The following is a 19990-nucleotide window of genomic DNA, read 5'->3' on the forward strand; positions in this document are numbered from 1 at the left end:
GGGCTAAGGATACAGTGGTGAACAGGATGGGCACTATTCCTGTCCTCAAGGAGAGCACTGCCAAGCTCATGAGGCTTGCTGTCTATATGATATGAATTTATTTATTTCAGTTAACCATGCTGTAGCAGAGAGAAAACTTTTGAGCAGTTTCCTATCAATTATATGTGTATTTGGGATATTTTATAAAATCCTTAGGTGCATCCATGTTCCTCTTGTCTGCCGAATCGCTCTGTATCTCTCATACCCCATCCAGACCCACAGGCCCCTGCAGTCTGAGCGGGGAGCTGTCTTAGGCTTTAACCTCAGAGCTAGTCCATTTTGGGCAACAGAAATCTGTCCCACCTTCTTTGGAGAGCTCAGAATAAGGCAGAGATCATCAATCTTGGTCATACCAGGAGGAAGAGATGAGAGGTGGGAGATGTTTGTGGGTGTGGAGGAAGATGGGGGACACTGGGAATCCACCAAGCATGTCCAGGAGAGGAGTCAGTCAGCCTCATAAAGTCGTGTGTGTATGTGTGTGCATGTGTGTGTGTGATCTGTGTAGAGAGGCTGGAGGAAGGATTTCATTTTGCTCACCATTGCATCATTATGTTCTTTTCTTGTTATTATGCTATTATTATTAGCTAACAGAAGTTTTGATCAATTACGTTGTAGACTGGCTACTTCCTCCTGACCTAGAGGCGGGGACATTTATCCCTTAATCTCAGCAGCCATTAACAACCACAGCATAAGAAGGACTGCTCATGAACAGGTTTCATTTGGGGAACTCCTCCAGATCCTGGTCCCTAGGTTCTGTCTCTGAGGGAAGCACTTCCTGAAATGCTGCTGCTTTTCTTGACCTGGGTCTTCACTCATAGGGGCTCAGAGTGTTGACTATAAGTGCTCTTTGTTACAAGGCCTTTTTAAAGGGTTGAGATCTGTTAAGAATGCTGTCAGGAAGGGACTTATCAAGTAGTCTTGGTTGAGGAGAGATATTTAGGGGCAGAAGGGAGAACAATTTCAAAGATCAAAGACTAAGGATAAGAAAAAGCAGGTCACCTTTTTCTGGAAGCTGCTGGTAGTTCAGTCTCTCTGGTATGTGTGTGTGTGTGTGAGAGAGAGAAAGAGAGAGAACGAGTGAGTGAGAGAGGGATGGAGGGAGGTATAAGGGGAGGGAGGGAGGGAGGAGTGACTCGTAGGAGATGATTGATATTAGCAGGAAAGATAGTAAAGGGCCTTGTAGGCCATGTTAAAAAAGTGTGTACTATAAGCCAGAAATGTCCTTTCTTTGCCCTACCCCCCACTTCCAGTCCTGCCACATAACAGGCCACCAGTAGGGACTGTGTGGGTGGAAAAGGAACATGAGGAGAATGTAGGCCTTGCTCTCAGGAGGCTGATGACCTGAAACAGCCAAGCCCAGCAGCTGATTGCAAAGGACCATACAAATGATTGCCTTTTTCCTTAGAATCTCCTTCTGTCTCTCGCCCACTGGAAGATGCCTACTTATTTTTTCTAGATGCTTCTCAAACATCACACCCACTGGCTCAAGCAGAACAGCAGGCTTCTGCTACTGTAGTTCCATGTTTATACTCTGGCTTAGCTTTTCTCTTGTTCTGAAATCTCTGTATTAATCTGTTTCCCTTATTAGTCTGCCTTCCTTGTGAGCATCTAAGGCAAGCCTTCTATTTCCAATGTATTACACAGCACCCAGGAGATTAAACGGTCTGAGAGGAATAGAGATGTGAACAATGACATATATGTATGCTCCCCCCACCCCCCCAGGGGCGACCAGGTGAGCTTGGAGCATGGCATGTGGTGCGTGCCTGGGGCGAGGGGCTGGAAGGGGCAAGCAGGCCATAGATAGATGTTAGGAGATGAAACAGTATTCGGATAGGTAGGCAGGGCCCAGATCATGAAAGGTCTTGTGTGCGTATCAGACAATTTGGTTTTCATCTAAGAAGAATGGAAGCCACTGAGTGGGAGTAACTCAGTCAGGCTGTGACCTGAGGGTCAGCAGGAAGCAAGCTTAGTGGCAGTGAGGCCAGTTAGCTCTTATCCAGGTTCAAGTCAAGGATCCACAGTGTGGCTGTATCATCATTAGGAAGGGAATGTTTGAGCATCAGTGGAGAGAGGGCTGTTTTTGAGTCAAGATGAGCAGAGCCGCAGAGGGTGAGGGCACTGGAAGATCATCCCTCTGTCACTGTCCACATTCAGCAGCAGAGAAAGGTACTGTTCAACAGGAGCTATGGGGCAGGGGGCAGGGTGATCAGCAGGGCCATTGCAAGTCCAGATTTTAAGCTTGGAGCCTCAAATTTTGACTGTCAGATTCATGCAGAAAAACAGGGTAAGACCTCAGTACAAGAGTTGACCCTAACTGAAATGCAGTCCATTCATCCCAGGATGCTTGGGGATGGTTAAGGCGAGCATCCTCAAAATCTGAAAGTACCCAGGTCTCTCTGAGGTGTACCTGGAGTCTTGTCCCTGGCCTAGGAGAGTGTGGATGCGCTGTCTCCACTCAGGGCAGCCCTGACCTATCTGGCTTTGCTGGAAGCAATGGCCCTGAAAGGCCGGTGAGAGGGGCAGCCCTGTTTTTCAGGGCATCTCACACTTCCTCTGTCAGAGGTTAGTAATGAGGCAGTAATGATGCCATGAGGGAAGCTTCGAGGAACAGCCGTGCTGCCTGGAGGTCCAGCTCCCACAGGAAGCCACCTCCTGCTGTTCTTTCTTGGAGGCTCTGGAAATCTCCCTGGGCCCTGGTGACTCACCTCAGCCTCCTCTGTGCCTGGCTAACCCACTTCTTGCTCCCCGTCTGCGCAGCCTGCTGCTGCCCTGCTCTTGACTCTGCCTCTGGGTCCCTTTGTTCTGGTTTTCTCACCATCAGCTACTGCCCAAGCTCTTCTCACCCTCTGACTCCCCACAGCCTGCTCCTGCCCTGACTCAGGGACCCCTCCTTGCTCTGATCCTCTGCTGTGACCCTGAGGGTTCTCGCCAAACTGTCCGAGAGGTGAGGTATGAGTCGAAGGGTCCGGCATCTCTCCCCTCACCCAGCATGGTGCAGCAGTGTCCGCCACTAGAGCTTATTCCTCACAATGAGACCCATGCCCCTGGACTCCTTTGGGACGGCGACATCTCCAGAGCCCCTGAGAGTTTTCAGAATGCTTTCATTGTATTGATTGTCTCAGGATGCCAGCGCGGGCTATCTGCAGTTGGCAGTGTATTAGCTTCTCAGCCAACAGCTAAAGGGGGAATGGGTGTCAGAAGACCCTGGTGGTGGGTGAGAAAGTGCAGCACAGAATGGGGACCACGGCTGGAGTGGGGCCTTGGTTAGGTGTGTGAAAGCGCAGGCGATGGGAGGACCAGAAAACAAGTTGTACCTGGTTTTTTTTTTTTTTTTTTTTTTTTTTTTCCCCATTTAGATTTGGGCCTTTCCCTGCCTTTGGCCTCTGTTCTTTCCCTGGCAGATCTCTGATCCTGCTCCATCTTTGTCTGCTTCTATATTGCAGCCTGAGGTACTGGCAGCCTTTCTGGGTGGTGGAATTTGGATCCTTCTAGAAGAGACAGAGTTCACCCCTGAAATAGTAGGGTCTAAAGGATAAGAGGGGCTTGTGGGTGGCTAAGTCGTTTAAGCGTCCGACTCTTGGTTTTGGCTCAGATCATGACTTCACAGTTTGTGAGTTCACGCCCCACGTCAGGCTCTGCGCTGACAGGGTGAAGCTTGATTGGGGTTCTCTCTCACTCCCTCTCTCTCTGCCCCTCCCCTGCTTGTGTGCTTGCTCGCTCTCTCACAGAATCAATAAATAAACATAATGGATTACAAAGTATATGGTGGTTCCAGATGAGAAAGGAAATTGTAGTCATGGGGGATAGGCAGCTGGTGCTTCTTTTCCTAGTCTAGGAGAACTTCCAGGAGAAGGTGAGTAGTCAGCAGGCAGGTGGGTGGCACAGAAGGGGGAATTCTGGGGACTTAAGGCACAGTGACTGGAATGGAGCAGGGAAGTTGGGATGGGCAGGCGCAGATGAAGGGGGTGGGCCCTGAGGCCCCGGAGTAGGATTTGGAAAAGATCCCTTGCATTTTCTATAGCTCATGCACTTCCAAGGAGTTGTAATCTCTTCTCTTCCTGTATCATCTTTACTCTGTGAGGAAAAGATACAGTAATGACACCCTCCTCTCAATCATGGAGGTAAAATGTTCAGTCAGAGAAAATACATTATTTTTCTGAAATTCTGGCAATGTCAGGCCTAGGTGCCGAGGGTCTTCCTGGCTCAGTGCGGGGCTCCCCGTGTGGCAGAGTGCTGTTGGCTAATCCTGAAGAGGGGTTGTAGAGGAGGATGGAGAACAGCGTGGCCATTGACCTAGCACTTCTCAGTTGTCTGTAGATCCCACACCTGTGCGACGCTCATGTTGTCACAAATCACAGCCTGACTTTTAGTGACTTTCTTATTCCAGGCCTGCAAAAGACTGCCATGGACCACTCAGACAGGCTGCAGGTCCTCCAAATATCAGGTCAAGACCAGAACACTGCCCTCCTTCCCTTCCTTTCCTTCCTCCCCTCAACAAGTACAACCCCCTCCCCTCCTCACATGCCCCTGGGTGCCACTGTGCCTTAGTGTCTTACAAAATGGAGCAGATAAGAATGTTTAGAAAGACTCTAGTCTCAAAGAGGGGAATAGGAAGGAGGGCGGGAACAATACTGGGGAATGGATGTAGCACCTTTCAGTGCTACTGAAAGTGGGAAAGGCTTTCAGTGGGAGAGTGGGGCGGTATAATCTGACAAGATCCCTCTGAAAATGGCGGGAGAGAATAGAATGGGGCAGAGGTGGATGTGAGCAGGTTCTCATGTCAAGCTGGGTCTTCCCTTTGTCCATGTTTAGTAGGAGGCTGCTGGTCATTTTCATCTCGTTACACTTTGACTAGGTGAGGAGGGCCTTTCTCTCCCCCACTCTAATGCTCCAGGAGGTTTATGAGGGTGTGAATAGTCCAAAGATGGGCTAGTCCCATATGGGGGAGTCAGTTGGGGTGGTCGGATCTGGGCAGAAGCTTGGAGCACAGGAGTTCCTTTGACTAGACAATCAATGGGCTGCCACCAATAGGTTATCTTTATTCAGTGACGCCAGCCAATAAATGCCCTGCTCTCTACAGTCCCCTGCTGACCAGTGGAGTCCATCGGATAAAGTTTGGAGGCCTTTGCTGACTTTACATGCATCTGTGTGTCCCCCAAGCCCTCCCAGCACTACCTCAGCTTCTGAAATTTCAGTCATGTCTGGAGTGGAAGCAAATTAGCTTTTCCTGTACTATCTGACTATTTCTGTTTTATACCTTGATCAGAAGCTTCTTGAAACAGGACTGTGTTACTTCTGATTTTCTGGTCCCTAATGACTAACATAGCAGGTGGCCCACAGTGAACCAAAGAAGCACACTGGAGCCAGAGGGAGGAGCACGTGTCAGACCCTGGGCTGGGAGGGAGTATGGTGCATTCCAGACACTGCAAATAGTGTGGTATGGCTGGAACTCAGAGATGCAGCGGGACACGGAGAGAGATGAGGTGGAGACGTGAGCAGGCCAGGCTGTGTAGGGGCTCACAGCTTGAGAGTGCTGGGAAGCACCAGAAATCTCCACAGATGCGGGTGTCATAGCCAGGTCGACATTTTGAAAGGACCCCCCGGCTGCCTTTTGGAGAATGGTGAAGGAGAGCAAGGGTGCATGGAGCGGGTGCTGTTGGGAGGCTGTTGGAGTTATCTAGCTGAACGAGCATGGTAGTTTGGACTAGGTAGTAGTCATGGAGGCGGTGAAAAACAGATGGATTTTGGAGATATTTCAGGGCAGAATTCATAGGAGTGGGTGACACATTGGCTATGGGGCATGAGGGAAGAAGGCTCTGGAGGCTGCCTGTAGATTTTTGGTGTGTAGACTGAGCGTAATGGTGGCATTCATAGCGATAGGGAATCCTGGAAGAGAGTCATCTTGCAGAGCAGTTTGTGAGTTTAGTTTTGGAGATGTAGGTAGGTTTTGAAGGGGCTCTGAAGCATCCAAGTGGAGATGCCAGGTAGGCAGGAGGATGTGTGGATCCAAGGGCTAGAAGACAGTAATGGTTAAAGGTAAAATATTAAGAGTTTATGGGTACATAGGTGATAATTAAGGCTGTAGGAGCAGATGAGAGTATCCTTTGAGAGTATCCAGGGGAAGGGTAAGAGTGTAGAGAAGAGACCCCAGGTCCAAGCTTTGTGAAAATCCATCCAGGGGCTCCAGAGCTCGGTGAGCTAGCCCTTCATGGCACCCATAACCCAGGAAGGCAGGTAAGTCCTGAAGCCCCAGGAATCTGTTGTGTAAGGCAGCATGTACCAAGAGCCAAGTGAATGGTCAACAAAGGAAAGAGTATTTTCAAATGAGCAACATGTCTCATTGGCTGTGTATGATGGCCTTTACTTCTTTTTTATTAATAGTTTATTACCAAGTTGGTCTCCATATAACAGCCAGTGCTCTTCCCCATAAGTGCCCCTCTCCTTGACCATCACCTTCTTCCCTTTTTCCCCTCCCTCTTCAGCCCTCAGTTTGTTCTCAGCATTCAAAGGTCTCTCATGATTTGCCTCACTCCCTCTCCCCAACTCTTTCCCCCGCTTTCCCCTTCCCATTGTGTTCTGTTAGGTTTCTCCTGTTAGACTAGTGAGTGCAAACATATGGTATCTGTCCTTCTCTGCCTGACCTATTTCACTTAGCATGACACCCTTGAGGTCCATCCATGTTGCTATGAATGACCAGATTTCATTCTTTCTCATTGCCATGTAGTATTCCATTGTATATATGTACCACATCTTCTTGATCCATTCATCAGGTGATGGACATTTAGGCTCTTTCCATGATTTGGCTACTGTTGAAAGTGCTGCTATGAACATTGGGGTATATGTGCCCCTATGCATCAGCACTTCTGTATCCCTTGGGTAGATCCCCAGCAGTGCTATCGCTAGGTCATTGGGGAGTTCTATTGATAGTTTTTTGAGGAACCTCCATACTGTTTTCCAGAGTGGCTGTACCAGTTTACATTCCCACCAACAGTGTAGGAGGGTGGATGGCCTTTGCTTCTGATCAACCCCAATCCACCTTTTCTCAGCTTCTTAGAGGATTGCTGTGGAGTCTGTTCACCTGCCCCATTCTTCCTGATGCCCAGATGTCACTCACATCCTCCCTCAGCCTTCATTTCATGGCGTAAGCCAGCTCTCTTGGGTCTCTTGACCTCTGTATCATGTTTGCCTGGCATGTATTTCTGCAGCTGGAACGATGCAGCCATCTGCTGTGTTCTCGTTGGTTGGGGAGAAAAGGCGGGCATGAACACAGGACCTCATACAGCCATAGTCCATTTGTCAGAGGCAAGCAGAAGTTGCTGCTGGGATGGCTGGTGGGACCCTGAAGGTCAGCTCCAAACCCCAGGTTGTACCTTCAGGAGATCATGGCTCCTGGATAGTGGTTTGACCAGAGTTTTGGGCTGGCTGAATCTGAGCCATCTCAAGTCACAGTTGTGAATATGAATGCTTGAGTGAACATCACTTTTGTCATCTGTCCAGTTATACATCAGGGTGGTCTTGGGCTCCTTAGACATGCATCTGAAGGTTTCCAAGCCATCTCTGGACTGTGGAGCCCTGTTCTTAGTCCTACCCTGGGCCAGGTGGTGGGCAGAAAGGCATAGGGGTGAAAGGGATGAGGCAAGACTAGGGACCAAAGAGAGAATCCTCTCCCATGATGTGTTGAGCTGGAGACCCCTTGTCACTCTACCAGTGCGCATGCCCACTGTTGCTCTTCTGTGTTCTATGCCCTGCCTTTCAGAAGCTGTCCACCCTTCAAGACCAGCTTCAAGCTCAGTTCCTCTGGAAGCCTTCCAGGCTTTCTGGTCTTCCACAATATGGACTGGAGCCCATCGCACAGAATTAGATTATGAGAGCTTCTCTCTGCTGGTCTTTATTGTACTTCCTACCTCCATGTCTGTCTTTGTAAAGAGAAGATAAGACTTTCCAGTATGGGGACCAAGTGTTCTAGGGCTCCTGAACTGTCCAGCAGAGAGCTGGGTACCTAAGGGGGTGGTCTGTAAGCTAGTGACTGACCAGAAGGTCTCCTTCAAGCTGCTTTTTGTTCCTTCAGCAGGTGCTAAGGGCTGAGCTGGATGTATATGGTGAGATTTCTTCTTACCTGGAGCTCAAAATAAAAATGATAATAATTATAATGAGCACTTTTTATTGCGCACCCATGGGCTAATGACTGCCCTGGGTGCTTTGCATGTGCGTCTGCTTCAGATTCTCACCACAGCCCTGCAAGTTTGGGATTCTCATGTTGCAGTTGAAGAAACCATCTCAGAGAAGTCCCAGAGCAAGTGGCACAGCTGAGGGGTAGGCCCAGGCACACTGGGCTGTGCTGCTTTGCTAGAAAGGGTATTTCTAGATGTAGGGACAGATCGAGTCTCATCGGCCTCCAGGCCCTGTCAGCTCATGGCCCCTTCCTGGGGGCTTTTTGGTGCAAAGCAGTGTTTAATGCTTCATTCCCCTCCAGTTCTGACATTCTGCAATTCTGTCACCAGCCTGGGTCCTTTCCCTCCTGGGGTGAAGCTGGAAGTTTTCCGAAATAGCACTGGCTCCCACTGTGGGTTGTTATGGGGGCTGTTCTGTGGAGGGCCCAGAAGGGGCCGTGGAGCTCCGAGGCCCCAGTGGGAGCAGCAGGTGCATGGGAACCCCTCAAGGGCATTGGAGGCAGTGCTTTTGTCAGAGCAGGGCCCTGCCCTCAGGGGCCCCACATTTGGTCTGTCCTCGCTCTCTCCTCAGGATAAGAGGGCTTGGCAGCGTGTGGGCTGCCTGGCTGCCCTGGGAGAGGCCCCAAACATCAAGCCTTTGGCATTAATTCAAGGTGTCTCTCCGGGGAGTGCTCCACTTACCCCAGCTCGCTGGAGCCACCTTCTCCCCTTGTCTGGGAATTATACGAGATTATGACAGCCATTATCTGCAGGGGCTCCTGCTGGTGGCTCCACGCCCTGTGTGTGGGCATGTGTGCGTGCGTGTGTGTATCGTGGGTGAGACCCTCTTCCCATCCCACTGCTTTCTTCTATACTCTCCCCTGCTCTGTGACCAGTGTGACCCGGCTAACCAAGGCTGTGAGGAGACGTGGCCTTTTTCTTAGGGATATCCCAGTTTCCCTTCATCAGTGCCTCAGTTTTTCTGTGTCCTGGGTTTTCTACCACCTGAAGCTGCTTTGCCTCCCTTGTCTTTTCCTCTCACAGATATACCCCTGCTCCCTGGCTCCCCACGCCGACTGAGCCCTCAGGCAGTGGCCAGAGGGACCCAGGGCCCCAAACGTGGCCAGCAGTACCTCAAAGTGCCTGGTTCCCAAGCCCCAGGTCTGCAGGGCAGTTCTGACCATGACCGAGATTCTGGCCCGCCCTCCAGGGGAGGGAGCACCTGTGGCGGCTTGGTGAGTGCTGGGGTGGGGTAAAGGCTGGCCCTGCTGGGGGCCCGAAGGGCGCCTCCTGATTGAGACACTCTCCACCTGGGGGGCAGGGTGTGTGTGTGTGTGTGTGTGTGTGTGTGTGTGTGTGTGTGTGTGTGTGTGTTAGAGAGAGAGATATTGATCGATCCAGGGTTTTTGTTAGGGCCTTTTCCTCTCCTCTCTCTCCAAGTCATGGTGCCCAGTATCTCGAACGACCCTGCTGGAGTCTTGTGGTCAGAGGACAGGGAGAAGGAGGGGTGAGAGGCCACGTGAGCCCACCTGTTGGTCTGCAGACTCCCTGGGTCCCCGCATGGGTCTGAGGAACCAGACCTCTGCTGTGGTGGCTCTGAGGCTTTCCCCTGTGGCTGCTGCTTCATCTGGTTGCCCAGGTGACCTCTCAGGTGGCAGCAGAGGCAGCCGGGTATCAAACCAGTAATAAACAGGGAAACACCCAAAGGGAGGGAGGCAGGTCCCTCTCCTGCTCCGCCTTGTTCTTTCTCCTCCTCTTCTCTCAACCTCCCATCTCCAGGCTGGCCGAGAGCAGAAGTCAGTGCCCCTGCCGCCATCCACACTGGTGGCCGCAGAGGTGGAGGAGGAGGAGGAGGATGTGGGGCTGTGAAGGGCATAGTGTGGAGTGAATCCCCAGGAGGTGGGGCTGGGGTGGGCCAGGTGACAAGAAACAGGCCTTTGTTCCAATGGATCCGGAGAACTTGCCAGTGAGTAAGCTGCGTGCGTAAGTGTGCATGTGTTTGCAAGCAGGCGGGCAGCTCTGCAAGGAGATGACTGTTGTGGGTGTGTTACAGTGCGTGTGTCAGAGTGCACTTGTGCACAGATGTGTGCAGGAGAGCTGGTGCAGTGGTGCTGCATGTAGATGCTGTGTGTGCATGTGCAGGGGGGTGTGCATGGCTCTGGGGTGCAGGCAGGTGTGGATGTCTGGGGCTTCACTGCTGCATATATAATCTGTGCATGTAAGCACATGTGTGTGCACGGATGCCAGGGCGGGAGTGAAGGCACCAGTGTCTAGGCTGTGGACAGGTGGGTGGAGGGTTGAGTGGGCTGGGTGTGGTGGAAGGACTAAGACCACTCTGCCCCTTCACTGGGGGGCGTTGGGGCCTCTGGGCCTGAGCGGCTTTCTCCTAGTCCACCTCCCTGGGCTGAGAGCCAGGGTCAGCCTCCCCCATTCCCCCATCTCCCTCACTGCACTTCTCTGTCCCTGCCCCATTGTCTCTGGCCAGGTCATCAACAACTACCTGGACGCCAATGAGCCAGTATCCTCGGAGGCCCGTCTGAGCCGTATGCACTTCCATGACAACCAGAGGAAGGTCGACTATGTGCTCGCCTACCATTACCGGAAACGTGGGGTACACCCTGGTCATGGCTCCCCTGGCCACTCACTGGCGATTGTCTCCAATGGGGAGACGGGCAAGGATCCTCATGCTGGGGGCCACGGTGACATTGAGTTGGGGCCACTCGATGCCCTGGAGGAGGAGAGGAAGGAGCAGCGGGAGGAGTTTGAGCACAACCTGATGGAGGCCGGGCTGGAGCTTGAGAAGGACATGGAGGTGAGGCTGGGCAGGTGACAAAGGGTCATGGGATGGGATGGCCCTGCAAGACTGGGGCCCTGGTGACCAGTGTCCCCTGCAGGGAGCATTGGCTTTATTCTGGCATGTGGCATTTTTTTGTTTGTTTAATCTGGTGAGCACACCAGATTTTCTTGTTCAAAAACTTGAGGAGGAGTATCGGGACACCTGGTACCTGCCTAGGAGAGTCCCAGATGGTAGAGGCTGTGGTGGTGATGTCCAGCCTGTCCCGGGGGCATGGGTCTAGAGGTTGGAGGCAAGACACTTCCGCCTTGCCTTGGTTTCTTCAAATAGTCTCCTTGGGATGAAGACCCAGATTGCCTGTGCAGCTTTGGAGCAAATTCCTCTCTAGGGGATATACTTCACTGAGGAATGTGCTTGCCGGGGGCCCTCTGAAGGAGGTGATTAATTGGAAACTGAATATTGACATATTTTATCAACTTGTGAGCCACATGTGTTCTCACCTCTGGTCAGTACCAGCTTAAAGGGATCTATTTAAGTTCACTTATCCACATATCCATGTGTCCATCTCACCATCCATCCTTGAATCCATCCATCCATTTCTTTATATCACAGAGATCATTTAAAGATGACTTGCCCTAGCCATCCTCTCTGAACTCATCTTCTACCCCTCCCACCTTCCTGTGCCTCCTCCAGCCCATTGGCCTTATCATGGTTGTGTGTTGGTCACCCTTACTTCAAGGCCTTTGCGCTGATTGTCCCTTCTGCCTTGGGCACCCTTCAGACCTGTGCGTGCTCAGTACCTCACTTCAGACCTCTGCCTAAAGGTCACCTCTTTCAGACATCTTCCTGACCATCCCAGCTAAAATACTCCCACCCCAGCACTCAGCTCCTTGACCATGCTTTACTTCCCTTCATCACACTTGGCGCTGCTACCTGAAACAACATAATAGATTTATTTTTTATCTGTGCCCCAACCAGCTTCATGAAGGCAGGGGTCTTGTTTGGTTCACTTATACATCCCTAGCACTCAGGACAGAGTCTGAACAATAAAGTTGTGTAGTAGGTACTTAACAAGTATAGTTGAATAAATAAGTCATCTCCCTGAATCTCAGGTTCCTTATCTGCAAAATAGGTAAATACCCTGTAGGTTTACATGCCCCATCAATTGATAGGCAATGAAAACATCTGGCACAATGTGCACAGTAGGTGCTCAATAAATGCTCCTTAAATATGAGCCATGCTGAGGGGTGGGGTGCCATTTTCATCAGAAATTTGTTTTGTATAAGATTCAAGTTAATACTGTCCCCAAACTGGAAGGGGCCCCCAGGGGTCATTCATCCATTGCTATGTCTCCGGGAGGGGTGGCATGTGGCTTGGCTCCCCTTGTCCTGCTGATGTGTGCTGCCTCTCTAGACCCTTAAAGTAGGAGATGCATCTCTTCTTATTTTTTCATCCATTGTAGGAAGATTGTGCTCTTTAAGGACTAATTGGGGCTCCCTTGATTTTCATTTATGAAACCCAAAGCTCACTTGATGAATTGGGTCTGATGGGAAGGTTTTCCAGGTGGTAATGTGTTTTGAGGCACCAGCGCTGTGGACACACCTGTCTCTGGGTGCCAGGGAGCAGAGGCCTGGGCCTTGTCCAGCTACCCAGTTGGGACCCAGAATCATGATCAAGAGGGTGGACTCTTTTTTTTTTTAAATAATTTATTGTCAAATTGGTTTCCATATAACACCCAGTGCTCTTCCCCACAAGTGCCCTCCTCCATTACCACAACCTCTTTTCCCCCTCCCTCTGCCTTCAACCAAGAGGGTGGACTCTTTAGATAGATGTTCACATCCCAGGTCTGGCATCAACCAGCCTCAAAGCCTTGGGTGAATGACTTGGTTCTTTGGAGTCCAAGTTTCTATGTCAGTAAAAAAGGGATAGCAATATACTCTCTAGGGGGTTGTTTGAAGATGAAAACAAGACAAGTAAATTAACTACTTAGAACAGTAATAGTGCATATCCCTGCTATTATTATTATTTAGAGTTTCCAGATTTAGCAAATTCAAGATGGCTAGTTACATTTGAATTTCAGATCAACAGCAAATCAGTTTTTAGTGTAAGTATGTCCCATGTAATATTTGGGATATACTTAATACTGAAAGGATTATTTGTTGCTGATCTGAAATTTAAATGTAACTGCCCTGGAAACTCTTAGGACTCCTCTCAGTATCACTGCCTGGCTTTGCTGCCCACCAGCAGGTGCCATTTTGGTTTTTCTGGCTTTGGCTGGGAATCAGGAGGGCCCAGAAATAGCGCTTGGGACTGACCAGTGTTAGATGGGGGCATGGAGCGTGTCCTGGGTGGTCATCCCTGGTCTGCAGCCAGCACAAAGTGCCTCCCTCCCCCCACCCCTGCCAGTCCCCATCTTCAAGGCCTGCTTAACTCTTCGTTCACGAGGCCCTTTCAGGTCACTCAGCAACCCAGAGCCCCCACCACTCACGTGGCCTTTATGACCTACTCTTCTGCAATGTTGTCTGTCTCTCTTTTCTAAAAATTAATTACTAGTTTTGGGACCTCTGATGCAAAGCGTTAAGTTAATGGCACTTGTCAGTCATGGTACATTATCACCACTGATGTGCAGAGAGGACTCTCGTCGCGTACTTAAATACCTGCCGTGGTACCTGCCTGTTCCCCCCACAGGCCGTCATTCCAGTGCAGTATGTTCCTGGGGGAGTGGGCGGCGCTGTTCTTGCTTTATACAAGGTTTTCATTTAAAAAACAGATTTTATTGTTTAGAACAGAAAAATTGGACAGAGCATTTCCATACACTCCATGCCCAGTTTTCTCTACTAGTAACATCTATATTAAATGGTACTTTCTTTTCTTTTCTTTTTTTATCTTTTCTTTTCTTTTTTTTAATCTTTTCTTTTTTCTTTCCTCTCTTCTCTCTTCTCTTTTCTTTTTCTTCTTCTCCTTCTTCTTCTTTTGAGAGAGGGAGAGGTAGAGGGAGAATCTTAAGCAGACTCCATGCCCAGCCTGGAGCTCAATGTCGTGACCATGAGATCATAACCTGAGCTGAAATCAGGAGTTGGACAGTTAACCGACTGAGCCACCCAGGTGCCCCTGCATTTATATAGTCCCTTTATCATAATTAATGAACTAGTACTGATATACTATCATTAACTAAAGTCTCTACTTTATTCAGATTTATTTAGCTTTTACCTACTGTCCTTTTTCTGTGCCTGGATTGCATCCCAGATGCCACATTACATTTAGGTGTCCTCCCTCCTTAGGATCCACTGGCTGTGACAGTTTCTCGAAACCATGCATGTTTTAAATTTCCCTAGGAGGCACCCTGTCTTACAGCTCGTTCTATTTCTGACTTTCCTGCTCAGCCCTGTATTTTGAGACCCTTTGCATTCTGCACGTATGTCTAACCCATTTTTCCTAATGGATGAGCCAGTTGCTGTCACTGCAGTTATCTGATGCTTCCCCAAGGGTGATGGGCACCCACGTTGACCCCAACCATTTGCCACCCCAACAAGATGGAAAAGGAGTTGTCACCTCCTTAAGTCTTTGATCGTCTTGGGCTCCCCCTCCACACCTCTCCCTCATGCTGCCATGTCAGTGCCAAACACTGGCTGGAGCCTCATCAGCCGGAGCCCCTGAGCACCCCTGCTGGGGGTCTCTTGGGCCTGCAGAACCCTTCTGAGCGTCATGATGCTCAGTCTTTGCCGTGAGCAGCAGCCAGAGCCAGCACTGCCTGGGGGTGGGGCCACAGCTTGGCTGCACCTGGGCAGCAGGTTGGAGGGCATGTGTGGTGGCCCCATCTGCTCAGCTGCCCCTCCCTGTCTGGGCCACGTTGTCTTTTAGGCTCCCATTTCCATTTGATTTTAAGATAAATGGAGAGGAAATGGGTTTGTATGAGAGACCCATTAAAAACTATTCACTTAGCCTTACAGATCAAAAGAACTTTGTGTCCATCAAATTCTGGTGGATTGACTATCCTGGAGTCATTTCTGCCCCTGGTGGCTGAGTGTACTTTACACAAGATGATTGTTGTATGCTTTCCGTTTGGTGTTCTTTATTTTCAGTTAGTGGGCATAGTTCCATGTATGGACATCGTTCATATTTTAAAGGCTAGGTAGTATTTATCAGGTGACAGTTTACATATATGTTTTCTTATGTGTAGCCATCTGATTAGATCTCATTTGAAGACATCATGCTGGAGATGCCTATGGGTGGCAGAGATGCCTGCATCCTCACTACCAATTTGGATTCATGAGAGTGACCTGTCTAGAGATGGGTATTACTGATGAGTGGGAGGCTGGTGCGAGCATTTGAGGGACTTACCCAGCCAGAGCCTCCAGAAGGGGCCGTGGAGCTGGTGGCTAAACGAGGCCTTCTGTGACATACCTCCTCCTACCCTCTCCCAAGCCTCCTGCCCTGACCCAGACAGCAGAAAAAAAAAGAGACTCAGATGAATGGAGGACACCAGAGGGGATCCCAGAGCCAGGCACAGTGCTAGGCACGTGGCAGTCCTGGGGAGCATTGGAGGATATAGGGTGGACCACCCTTTAGGCCCTGAAGTTCTAACAGGCATGTCCACAGCTTCCTCTGTGTGGGCAGCTGGGAATGGAGGAGAGGGCATTGACATGGAGGTCAGGGGCCGCCTTGTGTGGGGCTAGCTCCTCCAGGATCAGGGCACCAGAGAACTGATAGCAGAGGCTGCCTTTATTCGGCACAGTCTGGCATCTCCAACAGGTCCCTAGGTTGCTGCTGGCAGAGCCAGTGCCAGCTGGGAGACACCAGGAGGTGGTGCTCTCCTCTCTGACTTGGTGTCAGGTGGGAGGCTAGGACTGACCAAACCCCTTCCCCTCTGCAGAGAGGGGACCCCTCCCCGCAAGTCTTAGGATGGCGCTGGCACCTGACTGTTCACCTTAGAGCCCTGGACGTCTGACATCTAACCCGAATTACTTCATGGAGTCAGAGGAATGGGCTGGAGGACATCTGGGGTGTGGGAGGTCATGATCTCACATGAAGGCTTATTTAGGGGAAAAGATATGGGCCAAGAAAATCAGAGTGTCTTCTACTTTCTTAAAACCAGAGGCCACTGTTTCTTGACCTTTGTCATCATTCCTGTTCCCACTTCCTTTTCAGAAGAATTTTTATACATCTAATTAAACAGTGTGTTCTCTTAGGCCCCTGGATGGAGCTGCAGTGACTTTGGGAAATTGCTCTCTATCGTTAACCTGTGGTTTTAAGGGAGGAAACCGACTTTCCTGCATGCCTTTGGTTTGCCTGCTAATGTGGATCCCACTTTTACTTGTGCTCCCTCATTTCGTCTTTGGGACTATCCTACCAGGTGGCTGTTATCTTTTGAAGGAGGTAAGGAAACAGGCTGAGAGAGGCCGGGGCTCAGTCATGGTGACATCCGCTTCGAGATCCAACTGGGGTTCGAACTCCATCTGAGCTTCTGGGGTCTTTGTCACACCAGGGATGCCTGCCAAGCCCTCCACAGCACCTTCCTGGTCTTCCTTCCCCAGAATTCTGAGGAGAAGCTCCCTTGAACACAGGGAAAATACAAATGGAGAGTTAATGATGCCTCAGTCCGTGCTGTTTCTCGGTGATGGCTGCTGTGGTCCCCTGGGTGTGGGTAGCAGTCGCACTGCTGTAGACTTGTGCTAATGACTGAGGAAAATGTGCTGATTTCCCCCTGGCTTTGCGTGTGTACCCGTCCCACGCGTCCCACCCTGAAATTGCACGTGGGAGCCTTAGGCTTCTCACCCGCCTCTCTCTCCTACCCTGAGGGATCTTCAGGGGACACAACAAAGACAGGCCCCAGCAACCCCTGCCCCTGGGGCTGCACAGCTGAGCAGAGCGGAGCCTCTGCAGGGCTGCTTGGATCTCATCTCCGAGGGGGAGGCCCCTTGGCAGCCCAGGGGTGGGGTACAGAGAGAAGCGAGGAGGGGAGGTCAGGCCCCCCCAAAACTGGGCAGATGTTTCCTTTACAAAGAGTTAACAAAAATTAACAGTGCAAATGGCCACTCGATGCAAATGGCGACCTTGCTGAGGTGGTTCAAGCAGCCGTTGTCCCCTGTTCCAGCCGGCGTCAGGCTGGTGAGGAGCCGGCCTGAACCTTGCAGCCGCTTCCCCTCTTCTCTTAAAATGACTCTCCAGGGGTGCATTTAGTCTACAGAGTCAGCCACCCAGAGATGAGCACTGTCCAGGTTGTGAAAGAAGTTGGGCAGTGTGTCTGGTGAAAAGCAGGCTGAGGGTTTCAGCCGAGGAGGACAGGAGCTCGGGTGTGGCTGTTTCTCATGTCCTTCACGTCTGGTGTCTTCCATCTGTTGACTAGGGCTTCTAGAGGTCTCTAAGATTCCTCAAACAGGGTTAAAAGGCATGTCCAGGCTTTGATTTGCCAATCCCCCCCACCACAGGACAGAGGCCGAGGGTCAGTGGCTGGCCTGGCTGAGGGCCTCTGGCCTGTGCACCACCTTAGCTGGCTGTGTGTCCTGCTGGTTTTCTGTTACCAGGTGCAGCCAGGGATGTTTGAGAAGATGCCGTCAGAGGATATTTAGCAGGGCCTAAAGTTGGGAGGACGTGGCTTGTACCAGGTCAGCCTGCTAGTTAGTGTCTGAAATAAATGAAACATTGATGAGAGGGAATCTGTGCTGACAAGCAAGTCAAGGGGGACTGACTCTTCTGGTCAGTCTGTCTTCCTTGGAGCTGAGTTGCTGTCTTCCCGCAGGGCTGGGGGCTGACCAGTGCTCCTGGTATGACCTGCCTCACCAGGGCCCATGGCCGGTGCCTCTTCTGACTTCATACACTGTGCTGGTTGTTACATTTTTTGAATATCCCTTGTGCTTTCTGTGATCATTTACATGAGCTTCTGCTCCATGAAGTTGGACCCTTAATCCTGCCCCTTCAGGGAAGTGCTAGGTGTTTTGAGCCCTGTGGATGACTTGGAGAAGGAAGGCCACCCTCCATTTGTCAGTTGATAAGTTCTAAGTCTTTGTGGACCAGAGGCCGCTTGGGCAGTCACTTCAGCTGTAAAGACACTCAAGGGATCAGCTCCAGGGGAGGCCTGCCGGGCTCTGTCTCTGCTGCCCTCTCCTGCATCTCATTTAGCAGATGTTGACTGAGTGCCCACAGGTGCTCCTGAGAGCTGATGACACATGTGACTAAGATGAGTCCTTGCCTTCAAGGACCTCGTAGTCTATTAGGGGACTCTGCCCTGACTGCAGAGAGTCACCTAAAATCTACCTAAAAGAGCAGTAAGAGGGTACCAGGACAGTGACAAACGGTCTGGGTGACTCTAAGTCCTCCTTCCGCCTGGAAGCTCTGGGCTGGCTCACACCTTCCCTTTCCCTTCCCCGGATGCTTGGGTCCTTGCAGAAGTGAGAGGGTTCAGTCTCCTATGCTTTCAGGCCTCTGGGCAGGATTCACACTCTGCACACAGAGATGCTGGTGGAGACTGCAAGTTAGAAGTTTTGCTGAAGTTGGTGTTGCGTGTGGAAGGGTCTCTCTTTGAGCCTTCCAGGTCTGGAGACACCCGGTCGTTCTATCTGGTGCTTGGTATGTGGCAAGGATGGTTCTGGGGTCACTTCAGCTGTAAGTGTCTCCTCTCTGCTTCAGATCGGGCCTCCCTGCCACCCCTGCTCAGCTCATCTGGTGCCGCAGTCCTCATATCTGATGACCCTGGGGCTCTGAGGCAGCATCGGGAGCCCTGAAACCTTGGGAGTTTGGTGAATAGAATTCAGTTGCAGAATTCATAAACTTGAATGCTAGAAAACTGTACTTTATTTTCACCAACATTTAACTAGAATTTAGCCTTTACTTCAATTAAGGATACAGGCACAAAGCTACATTACTACGAGTTCCTATGAGTTCCTGTGAGTTTGTCACAGATAAAAATCCTAAATGGTTTCCTATTGCATTATAGGGTTGTTGAAATTGAAATTATGACAGTTTGCATTATAGGGTTGTTGCCCAAATCTCCAAAAGCATGGATCCTCATCATTACTTTGAAATTATGACAGTTTAGGGGACAGTTAAGCATCTGACTTCGGCTCAGGTCATGATCTTGCAGGTTGTGGGTTTGAGACCCGTGTTGGGCTTTGTTCTGACATCTCAGAGCCTGGAGCTGCTTCAGTTTCTATGTCTGACTCTCTCTCTTTGCCCTTCTATTGCTCATGCTCTGTCTCTCTCAAAAATAAATAGACATTAAAAAATTGAAATTATGACAGTTTGAGTTGTGCTACTAGGTATTGCTATTTTTTAAAATAATAGTTTATTGTCAAATTGGTTTCCATATAACACCCAGTGCTTCTCCCCACAAGTGCCCCCCTCTCATGACCATCACCCCCTTCCCCCCTCTTCCTCCCCCTTCAGCCCTCGGTTCATTTTCACCTGATGAATGGATAAAGAAGATGTGGTATATATACACAATGGAGTACTACATGGCAATGAGGAAGAATAAAATATGACCATTTGTAGGTCTTGCTATTTAATGTGTTGATAAAGAAGCAAGTATATGACTGTAAAATGAGTTTATGCTTAAATATTTTTTATAAGTTTATTTATCTTGAGAGGGAAGGAGGGGGGAGAGAGAGAGAGAGAGAGAGAAGAGAGAGAAAATCAGTGAGGGGAGATGGAGAGAGAGAGGATCTGAGGGCTCTCTGTTGTGCCCAGTGTGGGGCTTGAACTCACCTGAGCTGAAATCAGATACTTAACCCTCTGAGCCACCAAGATGCCCCTTAAATATTTTAATAACTACATTTGTATACACTTGGTCTGCTCATTATTCTGTATAATTAATTTACACAACTCAAAATATTCTGAGAAGGGGTAGATTTTAGATGACCATCTTAGGGCCCCAAGGCCCAAAAAAGGTAATGAAACCCTGAACATAACCCCTAAGACTGAGGAGAAGCCTCAGGCAGTGAGTAGTGGTCTTGCCCGGCTGCTTTGGCGACCCTCCCCACATGGAGGTCACATGGGGGTGCCCACCGCTACC

At 50.2% G+C, this 19990-nt stretch overlaps 1 protein-coding gene across 1 annotated transcript in view; it reads left to right on the forward strand.

Moving 5' to 3' along the window:
* Positions 1-19990, forward strand: part of ANO2 (anoctamin 2) — a 326751-nt gene that overhangs the window by 11011 nt on the left and 295750 nt on the right. The window contains exons 2-3 of the mRNA XM_029955559.1: positions 9234-9424; positions 10675-11001. Of these exons, the coding sequence (XP_029811419.1) occupies positions 9234-9424; positions 10675-11001 (518 nt within the window). The remainder of the gene's footprint in view (positions 1-9233; positions 9425-10674; positions 11002-19990) is intronic.

The sequence above is a fragment of the Suricata suricatta genome, chromosome 10 (assembly GCF_006229205.1).
Source record: "Suricata suricatta isolate VVHF042 chromosome 10, meerkat_22Aug2017_6uvM2_HiC, whole genome shotgun sequence".
In the NCBI taxonomy this organism is placed as follows: domain Eukaryota; kingdom Metazoa; phylum Chordata; class Mammalia; order Carnivora; family Herpestidae; genus Suricata; species Suricata suricatta.